The sequence below is a fragment of the Hyla sarda genome, chromosome 6 (assembly GCF_029499605.1).
Source record: "Hyla sarda isolate aHylSar1 chromosome 6, aHylSar1.hap1, whole genome shotgun sequence".
Taxonomy (NCBI): domain Eukaryota; kingdom Metazoa; phylum Chordata; class Amphibia; order Anura; family Hylidae; genus Hyla; species Hyla sarda.
In genome coordinates, this window is record NC_079194.1 from 15,479,902 (window position 1) to 15,493,251 (window position 13,350).

At 45.9% G+C, this 13,350-nt stretch overlaps 1 protein-coding gene across 1 annotated transcript in view; it reads right to left on the bottom strand.

Annotated features, from left to right (window-relative positions):
- Positions 1–10,778, bottom strand: part of LOC130277096 (calcium-activated chloride channel regulator 1-like) — a 63,002-nt gene extending 52,224 nt beyond the window's left edge. The window contains exons 1-2 of the mRNA XM_056527410.1: positions 10,755–10,778; positions 10,523–10,639 (exon numbers count right to left, since the gene is read on the bottom strand). Of these exons, the coding sequence (XP_056383385.1) occupies positions 10,523–10,639; positions 10,755–10,778 (141 nt within the window). The remainder of the gene's footprint in view (positions 1–10,522; positions 10,640–10,754) is intronic.
- Between the last annotated feature and the right edge of the window lie 2,572 nt (positions 10,779–13,350).

A 13,350-nucleotide genomic window follows, 5' to 3' on the forward strand; every position in this document is an offset into this window, starting at 1 on the left:
TCTTTAAACAGTATTTATCTAGAACAGCAGCAGGTGATTACTTACGGCTGTCCTTTCACAGTATGTAGGCCCTTTACAGATTAACAGGTACAAGATGGTACACTACTTGGATGTACGTATGCGGTATGGACTGATGAGGGCAGTAAGATGCGCAACTATAGGCAGAAAAAAACTCTGTATTTTTTTAAAACACCAGCCGGTGAATACTATTGTTTGGACTTTGACGGTATGGAGCACCTTGACAGCTTAACAGGTACTAAATGGTACAATACTTGGATGTACCTATGCGGTATGCACTGATGAGGGCAGTAATATGCGCAACTATAGGCAGAAAAAAAACTCTTGTATTTTTGTAAAACACCAGCCGGTGAATAGTATTGTTTGGACTTGCACAGTATGTAGCCCCATGACAGATTAACAGGTACAAAATGGTACAAATACACTACAGTCCACTGAACAATCACGTATTTCTGAACAGCAGCAGAACCCAACAGTGCAGCACCACAAAAACACTAAAAATACAGGGATTAAACCCTAAATTGCACTCTGTCACACAATTCTGAGCAGCAGAAGATTTGTGGAGAAAAAAAAAACTCAATTGGGCTGAAAAATGAGGAGATAAGATGGATGATAAAGTTCAGGCAGCTTGGAGATCTGTATGAGGCAGCTGACAGCTATCTGCCCCTCTCTGCTGCAATGCTCAATAACGTGAATAGGAGGTTTAGCAATCAATGATCCTTCTCAGTGTAACAGCACAGCACTCTGCACTCCTGCCTTTCCCTAATGCTGATGTGACTTGCAGTTGCAGTGTAACGCTGGGGTATGAGCTATTCACACGCAGTCCCGTCCTCTCTATCTGAGTGCATAGATGAAATGAAGTGAGGCAATATGGCCGCTGATTATATAGGGGCTGTGACATCATAGGGGTCAGTGAACACTGATAGGCTGCATCTCACATGTGATTCAGGGTCAGCCCGCCTACCTTCATTCCCGCCGCTGTTTCCCGCCCTCCCATAATCCCCTGCCCCATGTACTCACATTTTAGGTCTCCAATACTGTAAAATGGAGTTTAATTAAGCGATTCGCGCAATCAAATCGTGGCAATATTCGCATTCGTTGCAAATCGAATTTTTCATGAAATTCGTAACGAATTCGGGTTCGTCAACTTCGATTCGCTCATCTCTAGTAAGCGCTTTGGCAGTACACATGGGTTTGAGCACCTAGTCTGGGCAATCATTCCAATATGTAATCTGTACATCCGTGATAACATTTATCCATGGCGTACTGTTAGTAGTAGTCTGCGCATTTCATCTGACTATAAGGTTGGTATGCTGGGCTTACAACAAAGCTTATATTGCATACGGTCGTAGCTAGGCATGCTGCTACTAGAGTTCATAAAATGCTTTTGTTACTATAAAATTTTCACTATGCACTCGCTATATAGTGTTATGCAATGCCATGTTGTTTACGTTTCATTACTGTGCATACACTGCTAGAAATTAGCATGTATATGCTAGATGGCTCCTTATCATTTTCACCTCACATAACGATGTCACAAAGCTCTCAATACTATAGCTAACATACCACGCATACGTTTGTTTCATTACGCATATGTTTTAAATATTTATTTTATGTTCTTACGGCACTATTGCTGATATACCGGCTATTGGTTCTTGTAGCTTACATATTACCATAGTATTTGTATACAATCATAGGTTAGCGTCTGTATCTTGTCATCATATGTTCAGCATTTAATTTTAACCTTTTTGTCTGATATGTCAAGTTACAGGCACAGTAGTCACACAGAGACCTGTCATATCTACAGGCATGATGGTTAAGCAAACACCTGTCACGCATACAGGCACGATAGTTAGACAAAGACCAGTCAAGTACACGGGCTCAATGGTCACACAAGACCTGTCAATCTACAGGTACGATGGTGACGAAGGGACCTGTCACCTGCAGCAGGTCTCCACTCCCGAGACCATTTGTGACAGAATGTTAGCATTTTGGGTTGTTGCTGGCTGTACAGTCCAGTTAAGTCTTCTGGTAAGGTGCTTACATGAGTCTATTTGGGCGACAGGCATTGTGGCGGTGCAAGATCGTTGCCACCAAGGGTCTGTAATGTTGTCAGGTTTTTGGCATATCAGTTAACTAACTGTTTGATTTTTGGCTCTTAATAGCTGGGGACTGGGGATAGTACTATGTTATGCCTGACAAGCATCTATCAGTTCCCTCTTGCCATGATGTTGCAAGTAAGTAGGTTAATATGTATATATCAGCTAGTATGTCAGCCGATCCTGTTCCAGCATCGGACCATTGTCAAGTGGACGTGACCACCACAGCTCCCCAGTATCAGGTGTCATCTCACGTAGTCGCTAGCCGGCAGATGCAACCTTCTCTGTCTCAAGTCAGTCAAGAACAGAGTAGGGGAGGCTTAATACAGCTAGTGTGTGGTATTGTTTGTGATGATCTTGAATAATGTTGTTGTCACGATTCGGCTGGCTGGAGGTGGATCCTCTGTGCCAGAGAGGGATTGGCGTGGACCGTGTCGGTGGACCGGTTCTAAGTTGCTACTGGTATTCACCGGAGCCCGCCGCAAAGCGGGATGGTCTTGCAGCGGCGGTAGCAACCAGGTCGTATCCACTGGCAACGGCTCAACCTCTCTGACATAGCAGAAGGTCGGGGCAGGCGGCAAGGTTCGTAGTCAATGGTAATAGCAGAAGGTCAGGAACACAGTAGTGGTAAACACAGAGTAACTTTCTCTAGGCACAAGGCAACAAGATCTGGCAAGGAAGTGCAGGGGAAGTGAGGTAATATAGCCAGGGAGCAGGTGGAAACTAATTAGGGTGATTGGGCCAGGCACCATCATTGGTGCACTGGCCCTTTAAATCTCAGAGAGCTGGTGCGCGCCCTAGAGAGTGGAGCCGCGCACGCCAGAGCATGACAGCCGGGGACCGGGACAGGTAGGTGACTTGGGATGCGATTCGCGAGCGGGCGTGTCCCGCTATGCGAATCGCATCCCCGCCGGCAATGTCAGTGCAGCGCTCCCGGTCAGCGGGTCTGACCGGGGCGCTGCAGGGAGAGAAACACCGCCAGCGCTTCGGGGAGGAACAGGGACCCGGAGCGCTCGGCGTAACAGTACCCCCCCCCCCCCTTAGGTCTCCCCCTCTTTTTGTCGGGATGTCGCTCCACATGGGACGAGGACATTGGGAGCGATTGTAGAGTCTCCTTCTGGGGGACAGTGAAGTCCTGGATATGCTCATGCACGGCAGACAGTTCAGAAGGAGTGGGAATGGGGAGGGGGGCAGAGGGTGAGGCTTGGCACGGGGCAGAGTGTCACCAGGACGGGGGCTATGAGGAGGCATGGCACAGTCCTGATAGGCCTTGGGGAGACCAGGCACAGGAGGAGACACTGAGGCTCGACAGACGGGGCTGGGAGCAGAAGTGAGGCATTTCTTGCGGCAAGCAGGACCCCAATTCTTGATCTCCCCGGTGGTCCAGTCAAGGGTGGGAGAATGATGCTGGAGCCATGGCAGACCGAGGAGGACTTCAGAGGTGCAGTTGGGCAGAACCAAAAATTCGATTTTCTCGTGATGCAGACCAATGTTCATAAGCAGGGGCTCTGTGCGGTAACGCACAGTACAGTGCAACTTGACTCCGTTGACCGAAGAGATGTAGAGCGGCTTGACGCAAACGGGTCACCGGGATGCAGTACCTATCAAGCAAAGAGGCCAGAATAAAATTTCCAGAAGAACCAGAGTCCAAGACGGCCACAGCTGAGAAGGAGGAGTTGGCAGAAGGAGAAATCCGCACGGGCACAGTGAGACAAGGAGAAGCAGACTCCGTACCAAGAGACGCCAGACCCACGTGAGCTGGGTGCGTGCGTTTTCCAGACGTGGAGGACGAATAGGGCAATCCACCAAGAAATGTTCGGTACTAGCGCAGTACAGACATAGATTTTTATCCCTACGGCGAGACCTCTCTTCAAGGGTCAGGCGAGACCGATCCACTTGCATAGGCTCCTCGGCGGGAGGCACAGGGGTAGATTGCAAAGGATACCGTGAGAGAGGTGCCCAGGGATTAAGGTCTTTTTCCTGGCGGAGCTCCTGGTGTCTCTCAGAAAAACGCATGTTAATGCGGGTGGCCAAATGGATAAGTTCATGCAGGTTGGCAGGAATTTCTCGTGCGGCCAGCACATCTTTGATGTTACTGGATAGGCCTTTTTTAAAGGTCGCGCAGAGAGCCTCGTTATTCCAGGATAATTCAGAGGCGAGGGTACGAAATTGGATGGCGTATTCGCCTACAGAAGAACTACCCTGGACCAGCTTTAACAAGGCAGTTTCGGCAGAAGAAGCTCGGGCTGGTTCCTCGAAGACACTGCGAACCTCAGAGAAGAAGGACTGTACAGTGGCGGTGACAGGATCATCGCAGTCCCAGAGTGGTGTGGCCCAAGACAAAGCCTTCCCAGACAGGAGACTAACCACGAAAGCCACCTTCGACCGTTCTGTAGGAAATTGGTCCAACAACATCTCCAAATGTAGGGAACATTGTGACAGGAAACCTCGGCAGAGTCTAGAGTCCCCATCAAATTTGTCCGGCAGGGACAAGCGGAGGTTAGGAGCGGCCGCTCGCTGCGGAGGAGGTGCAGGAGCCGGCGGAGGAGATGGTTGTTGCTGCTGTAGCTGTGACTGAAGTTGCTGTAGCTGTGACTGAAGCTGCTGTAGCTGTGACTGAAGTTGCTGTGTCATGGTGGTCAAATATGACAGCTGGTGATCTTATTGGGCGATCTGTCGGGATTGCTGGGCGACCAGCGTGGTGAGGTCAGCGACAACTGGCAGCGGGACCTCAGCGGGATCCATGGCCGGATCTACTGTCACGATTCGGCTGGCTGGAGGTGGATCCTCTGTGCCAGAGAGGGATTGGCGTGGACCGTGTCGGTGGACCGTTTCTAAGTTGCTACTGGTATTCACCAGAGCCCGCCGCAAAGCGGGATGGTCTTGCAGCGGCGATAGCAACCAGATCGTATCCACTGGCAACGGCTCAACCTCTCTGACTGCTGAGATAAGCGCGGTACAAGGGAGTAGACAAGAGCAAGGTCAGACGTAGCAGAAGGTCGGGGCAGGCGGCAAGGTTCGTAGTCAATGGTAATAGCAGAAGGTCAGGAACACAGTAGTGGTAAACACAGAGTAGCTTTCTCTAGGCACAAGGCAACAAGATCCGGCAAGGCAGTGCAGGGGAAGTGAGGTAATATAGCCAGGGAGCAGGTGGAAACTAATTAGGGTGATTGGGCCAGGCACCATCATTGGTGCACTGGCCCTTTAAATCTCAGAGAGCTGGCGCGCGCGCGCCCTAGAGAGCGGAGCCGTGCGCGCCCGAGCATGACAGCCGGGAACCGGGACAGGTAAGTGACTTGGGATGCGATTCGCGAGCGGGCGCGTCCCGCTATGCGAATCGCATCCCCGCCGGCAATGTCAGTGCAGCGCTCCCGGTCAGCGGGTCTGACCGGGGCGCTGCAGGGAGAGAAACGCCGCAAGCGCTTCGGGGAGGAGCAGGGACCCAGAGCGCTCGGCGTAACAGTTGTTATTCCTACTGGTTGATTGACTCGCTCTTGCAGACAGGTGCGGTTACAGTATAGAGGCACGGAAACAAGACTTTTCAACTCAAAGTTCAGTGTTTTATTCACACTTGGCAAACAGCAAACAGTCTTTAAATGCAGAACAAAGGAAAAAGTAATAAAAGTCCACCTGTATTCCTTAGGTGTTTGTTCACACCTGAGTCCATGCCATGCGGCATCAAGCACGTCTTTTTCAGGCCTACAGGCAGTCGGCTGACCAGCTTTCAACCTCTCAGGGAAGAACTCCACACTCAGCTCTCTCTTGCAGTGTGAGCTGCAACTAACAAATCCCCCTCAGCAGGCTGCCTTTAAGGCCAGCATAAGGTGGCCTGTATTGTGGGGAATGGCCCCCACCCAGCACTTGACCATTCCCAGTAAGAGCCATCCCGGATTGGCCTTCCAACCATACTACGGTCACAGTGTCAGTCTACATCGCAGCACAGACACTGGATAATTATCGGCTATTACTTCACCAAGGCCAGGAGCCTTGGTGTCACATACCACCCATCAACCACAAAGCCCTTCACCTTCTCAAAAAAAAAAAAAAAAATATATATATATATATATATATATATATATATATATATATACTGTATATAGGTCTGTATGCAACGTTTGCTGTCTCAGTCTCATGAGTTAAGCCCCAAATACAAATGTATTTTTTATTAAAGGAAACAAGAAACAATCATAGTGCAGTAACATACCAAGGGATTCTCCTATGCAGTTTTTACGATAGTCCGAAGGGTAAGAGTAAAAACATGGCACCAAACTATGTTTGCCCCTTGTTCTCTTCAATAAAATAAAGGCATGCTAAAATAAAAACTGATGAACTGTCATTTAGAAAAAAAACTTTGTCACGTCACAGAGACATGTCAAAAGTTTTGATCAAGTGCTGAGACTCCCGCTTATCAGGAAAATGAGAGAGGAGAAGCTAGGAGTAGCGTGCTTCACTCCCCGGCTTGCAGTTTTCTCCAGCACTGAGACCCTAATCGCTCAAAATGTTTGACATGTCTCTGTATCTCTGTGACATGTCTAAAAAATTATTATTTTTTTTTTTATGACAGGTAGACTTTAACTTTAATGATTAAGACATACACAGTGCTTGGCACAGCCTGTCCTTCTCCAAATTAGGAGATTTGCCTGAAAGACGAGTGGAGTTTGAACCAGTCCTTCTGCCCAAAACAAGAAAATTTTATGGGTTTTAGACTCATCCTACAGATATATCCCCATGTACCTTACCTCTAGTAAGTACATTAAAGGGGTATTCTGGCCTTAGACATCTTATTCCCTATCTAAAGGGGATAAGATGTCTGATGTTGGGGTCCCGCCACTTTCGATCTTCGTGCAGGGTTTTCCGAGACAGAGATATGACGTCACACCACGCCCCCTCGCGACATCATGCCATGTCCCCTCCATTCATGTCTATGGGAGGGGGCGTGACAGCTGTCACGCCCCCTCCCATAGACACGAATGGAGGGGGCATAAGATAAGTTCATGAAGGACCCACCTGTATCTCAGAGAAATGCTTCTTTCTATTCTGGACACACACTGGTGACCTGAAATCTGACCCATATAGTTTATAAATGTGCTGTAAGTGACGTTTTGTATATTATTTCTGACTTAAACCAGTGGGGAAGTCTGTGTTATAGTATTTGACTCTTGTACATACACAGTTTTAATCTGTTGGATCTGCTCAGCCATTATGTTAGGTAACATAATCCCTGATGCCCTATAAATAGACTCTCAGAGGCTACTGTTGGTTAGTATACCTCTTATAGACTTTGAGAGGAGGCAATTCATTGATCTGAGAGACGCCAGATGGTTTCACGAGAACACACATGGCAGGCAGGCTCCCGATGGCACAGAAAGACCAACAGTAGAGTGGATCGCTTGATCTGCTGACAAGCACAAGAGGCTCCGACAGTCTCCTTGTCCACCATCCAGACATAGGTAGCCCCTTCATTATTACACCCCTGTCTCTGCCCAAAATATTTCAGATGCTAGCAGAAGAAGAACTTTGGAGTCATAGGGCTTATTACGTGTCCTGTCTTTTACAGCCAACTACCGTCATCTTCGTTGGCTACAATGTCGTGAGAGAGAGACATGGACTTTTATTGACTGGATCAGTATCATAGTAACAAAATCTACGATTGGTGTAGGATGGGATGATGGTCAGACTCGAGTATAGAGGCCACATAGTGAAGGCTTCAATCCTGCCTTTGCTCTGGAGTGACACACTGCTCCCAGCTCGTGTGATGATCTGGGGAGCCTTCGCATATCACAGATGGTCGCCCCTCGAAGTCATATGAGAGCCACTAACATCTCAGCATTATATCCACCACATGTGCCCCCTCTCATGGCTTGCATCTGGCATTTTTTCAGCAGGATAATGGTTTTCCATGTGAGAATGGTTTCCCAGGATTTTTTCTACCAGGTTGTAATCCTTTCTTGGCCTGTCCATTCGCCAGATTCATTATTATTTGAGCATTTATGGCAATCACAAATGCAGGATCTTTAGCTGCAACATCTGTGAGCAAACGTGCTGTAGAATACCGTACAGAACCTGTATGCCTCCATGTATCTCATTTGTATCCAAGCTAGAGCCTTCTATCTTTTATACAGCTTACATCAATAAACTTCTCCTTTCACTTTAATACTGTAATCACTTCCCTATATATCATCACAGATAAAGTTTTATTAGAGTCCAACAAGGCCTTCTTGGGGCAATATTTATTAATATTTTGGCAAATAAAACTGCACTTGTTTGTACTTCTTGTTTTAAAGGACTACTTGGTACTTATATTGGTTGAATTATTTTTAGCTTTTATTACAATTTTATTTGGTTTCAAAGTCTTCATGATGCCTGAACAGGATTAAAGGTTAGGTGTATTGAAGCCAAATTATTGTAATTTCTGGCAGAACGTTCCTTCTAGAACTATAATCCGATATAGTAGGCAATCTCTTTAACCCCTTCGCACACACAGATGCACATGTACATCATAACAATCCCACGGTCTCAGAAGCCGATTGTATGGGCTTTCAATGAAATAGCCATTCTCCTGCCGCAACTGCTGAGACCAAGGATCGCACCAAGCTTGGCAGATGTTGTGGTCAGTACTAACCACTGCATTTATAGGATTGACAGGGGTAGGGGGTTCCTTCTCTCACCCATCTGCAGCCCCATAATACGATTGGGTATGTATGGTTGCCATGGCAGCCCGTGGCCAACTCTTGCCCTCTAGGTCTGCCAGCTACGAAAGCCCATGAGGTCAAGCCACAGGCTGGGTCTCACAGGCTAAAAATAATGAAAAAATAAGATGTTTAAAAAATAAAACAAAGTGTAACCAAATATAATATCTATCTATATATATCGCCTCTTTCCAAATATTATTACAATATTATCTTTCTATTGTATACACTGTTGAATGCTGAGCTTTGGCTCAGTATTGATCAGTGCTATCGGTGCTCTGCTACTCCAGCCTGCAGAGCCTGGCTGGAGCATCAGAACATCGATCAGATGGTACATTCAGCTGATCGGGACCCACGATTTTGCCGTGGACATCCCTATCAGCTCTGCTGTCCTAACCGGCACCATTAACTCCCGCATTTAGACGTCCTGATCAACTTTGATTGCGGCATCTAAAGGGTAAATGCCGGGCATCGGCCTGATCTGCGATTTCCGCTGACAGCAACCGGGACCCACCAGGTATGAAGCGTGCTCAGCTCGTAAGCTTCAAACTACGGTAACGGGACCAGAGCGTTCTTACAGGGGTACTCCGGTGGGATTTTTTTATTTTCATTTTTTCAAATTAACTGATGCCGGAAAGTTATACAGATTTGTAAATTACTTCTATTTAAAAATCCTAACCCTTCCAGTACTTATCAGCTGCTGTATGCTCCAAAGTTCTTTCCAGCTTGACTACAGTGTTCTCTGCTGACACATCTGTCCGGATCAGGAACTGTCTAGAGCAGGAGAGGTTTGCTATGGGAATTTGCTCCTGCTCTGGACAGTTCCTGACATGGAAAGAGGTGTCAGCAGGTGAGACAGAAAATAATTCCAGAAAGAACTATAACTTCCTCTGGAGCATGCAGCAGCTGATAAGTACTGGAAGGGTTGAGGTTTTTAAATAGAAGTCATTTACAAATCTGTTTAACTTTCTGGCACCAGTTGATTAAAAAAATAATTGCTTCCCATCGGAGAACCCCTTTAGGTACCAGGACACAAGGGCGTAACAACAACTATTATTATTATTAATATTATTATCCTTTTCTATACATTTTTTTTTAAATATACCTCATAGTCGATTTAAACTATCTAATAGACAACTAGCAAACATTTACCAGTTGCAATTGGGAACCCCTAGAGTTCAGCAGTAATTTGTGGGGAATTGTGGCAATAGTGTTACAGTTTTCTTGCAGTGCAGGGAAATTAAATGGAAATGGATTCAGAAGGGCTATGAAGCATTACCGCACACCTATTGACACCAACGTTTTGTCTGTGTAATGCTAAATAGAACATGTCCTCCGGAGAGGGATTCTCTTTGTACCCACTCTTCTATCTGCCCAAAAGATGAGGGTCATGATCAGAAAACTGCCCTCTATTAACTGAATTTGATATTTTAAAATATTTTATCTTACCTGTATATTCACTTTAACAGGCGACTACACTACAGATTGGGAGTGACATCAATTTTCCTTCAAATTCAATGATTTGATGTATTTCCTGTTTTTTTTATTTATTATGATGAATTGGAACATTATTAAAGAACCATTAAAAACATCTTCAGTCTAGTTAATTATATGTGATAAAGTTATATATATTAAAACAATTGTCCTTATCCGTAAGCAAAACACCTGGTGCATGGAAATAGTAATGTTCTAAGATAATATATTCCAAACTCTTACCTGTAAATTTTGAACGATTTGGGGATTTTCGGGTACTGCCGGATTGATGGCAATAACAATATCCTGGTAACCTCCATTATTAAGCTTCACTAGAGAACTGCTGCTTATAGAAATCAACTGGAATAATAATATAACACATAAAATGCTGCGGCCGGCCATCTTCCTTTTATGCCCAATGTTACATGGTCTGACACTATATAAAGTGCTTCCTTATCAAAAGATCTATACGGACTTTGTCATGTTCAGAATCTTTCATTGTGGGTAATACTGCAATTTGTAAGTTCTTAATGACATATTGTTGGCCGCTTACAAAATGTAATAAGGAAGTGGAAAGATAAAAAAGAGAAAAATGTACCCCGCAATCTCGGCTGCGGCAGCCCAGACATCTGGTGCACGGAGGGAACTTCACTCAATGCCGGATGACTGGAGATGCGGGGCAGAGGCTCGTGACGCCATGGACGTGCCCCGCTTGTGACATCACGGCAATGCCCCCTCGATGCAAGTCTATGGGAGGGGGTGTGATGGCCGCCATGCCCCTCCCCTAGACTTGCATTGAGGGTGTGTGGCCGTGACGTCACAAGCCTCCTTTGCTGCACTCGACGCTCTAAATGAACTCCGGTTGCAGCAGGGAGATCGTGGGGCTCCACAGTGGCGGGACCCCCGCAATCAGACATCTTATCCCCTATCCTTTGTATAAGGGATAAGATGTCTAGAGGCCGAGTACCCCTTTAAGTCTTTATTTCATGTTATTTTCTCTTCATACGGAACATTAACAGCTTATAATAACCTGAATAATAACCTAACAATATCCACCAATTCTTATGCAGGGACTTGAGCAAGTACTTTCGCAATAAAAGTGCATGATGTGGTTTTTTAACTCACTATATCTCTATCTCACTATATACAGGTTTTTTTTTCAGTGTGCTACTTTCTCAGCACTTGGAGACGCCATTTCCAGTTGGAAGAACTCTTAGAAACTTTCAGCTGGGACCAACAAAGATACCAAGGTATAGCACTTGGACGTCTCCAGTGGTCCCTTAGAAATGAATGGAGTGTGTAACGTCTGCAGCACACACTCTTTCTGAGAGCTGGGGTCCCGTTCTGAAGATCATGCGAGGGTCCCAGCAGTCGGACCTGCCTGTGTTTAGACGTTTATGCTGTGGAAAGGGAATATTTTATATTTCACTAGACAAGCCCTTTAGGATCAGTTGGGGTCTCAGTGCTGAGATCCCCTCAAATCACTGATACAGCCGGGTGAAGCTCATGGCAGCATACTCCATCCAGCTATAACTAGCAATTGAAGGGGCTCCCAGACCGATCTTAACTTTTGACACCAAAATTTATTTTAAAGGGGTATTGCAGGCCAAAACTTTTTTTTTTATATATCAACTGGCTCCGGAAAGTTAAACAGATTTGTAAATTACTTCTATTAAAAAATCTTAATCCTTCCAATAGTTATTAGCTTCTGAAGTTGAGTTGTTGTCTTCTGTCTAACTGCTCTCTGATGACTCACGTCCCTGTTTAACTTTCCGGAGGCAGTTGATATATATAAAAAAAGGTTTTGACTGGAATACCCCTTTAATGACAGTAATGCTTTAAGCTGCCCTCATGGCGCCTGATTTGAACAAAACCTCCGGAAACAAATCTAAGTAGGTTCTCTCATAAATAGAAACCACCTCGGAAAGTATACACCGCATCATCTGGTCAAACAAAAAAACAAGTTGTTCCTACAAAGATTTGACATTTGTGCCGAAATGTCATAGTCTGCTAGAAAATCCCCGGTTGAGGTCATTTTTGTCTCTCTTTGGGGTCTGGGAATAAAATCCCTTAAAGAGGACTTTCTCTCCGATGACTGCCGAGCTGAGTACTAGAAGACAACGGTAGGTCCCACGTAAAGAAACTCCTATAGCTGAAGTCCTGGTCAGTGGTTCCGTGACAACATGCACTATGGACAAAAACCACAGATTTAAAATGTATCAAATTGTCTCCCCCCCAATATTAAAAGGGGTATTTTGCTGGAAAACATTTTTCTTTAAATCAACTGGTTCCAGAAAGTTATGTAGATTTGTAAAGGACTTCTATATAAAAATCTTAATCCTTCCAGTACTTATCAGCTTCTGTATACTACATAGGAAGTTGAGTTGTTCTTTTCTGTCTGACCACAGTGCTCTCTGCTGACATCTCTGTCTATGTCAGGAACTGTCCAGAGCAGGGTGGGTTTGCTATGGGGATTTGCTACTACCCTGGACAGTTCCTAAAAGGGACAGAGGTGTCAGCCATCACGCCCCCTCCCATAGACATGAATGGAGGGGGTGTGGCGTGACATCACTAGGGGTCATGGCCATGATGCCACGTCCCTGACTCGGAGGCAGCACGCGTTACAGAGTCCCGGGGGTGCACTGAGATTGGGGGGGGGGGGGTCCCCAGAGGCAGGACCCCTGCAATCATACATCTATTTCCCTATCCTTTGGACAGGGGATAAGATGTATAAAGCCGGAATACCCCTTTAAGAAGATCCCTTTGTATAACCCCAGAGCAGTCATACACACCCCAGGGGGTTAAGGGGTTAAAAATGCCTGGGCCGAATGGGTGGAGCAGAGTGCTGGCTATGGTGTCTCGGAGGCAGTGGTCGCCGCCCGGCGCTATGCTAGTGTTATGTTAAGGACCCACTCTGACTAGGTGGCCTTGACATGGTGAGTGGGCTTGTACTTTTTAATCAAAATGTATACTAACAACCTGTTAGGTTTTTAAATTATGCTGAGAATCAAGTGGATCAAAATGCAAATGGTGGATGTGCGGCTGTGTTTCTCTATGTGTTGTACATTGTA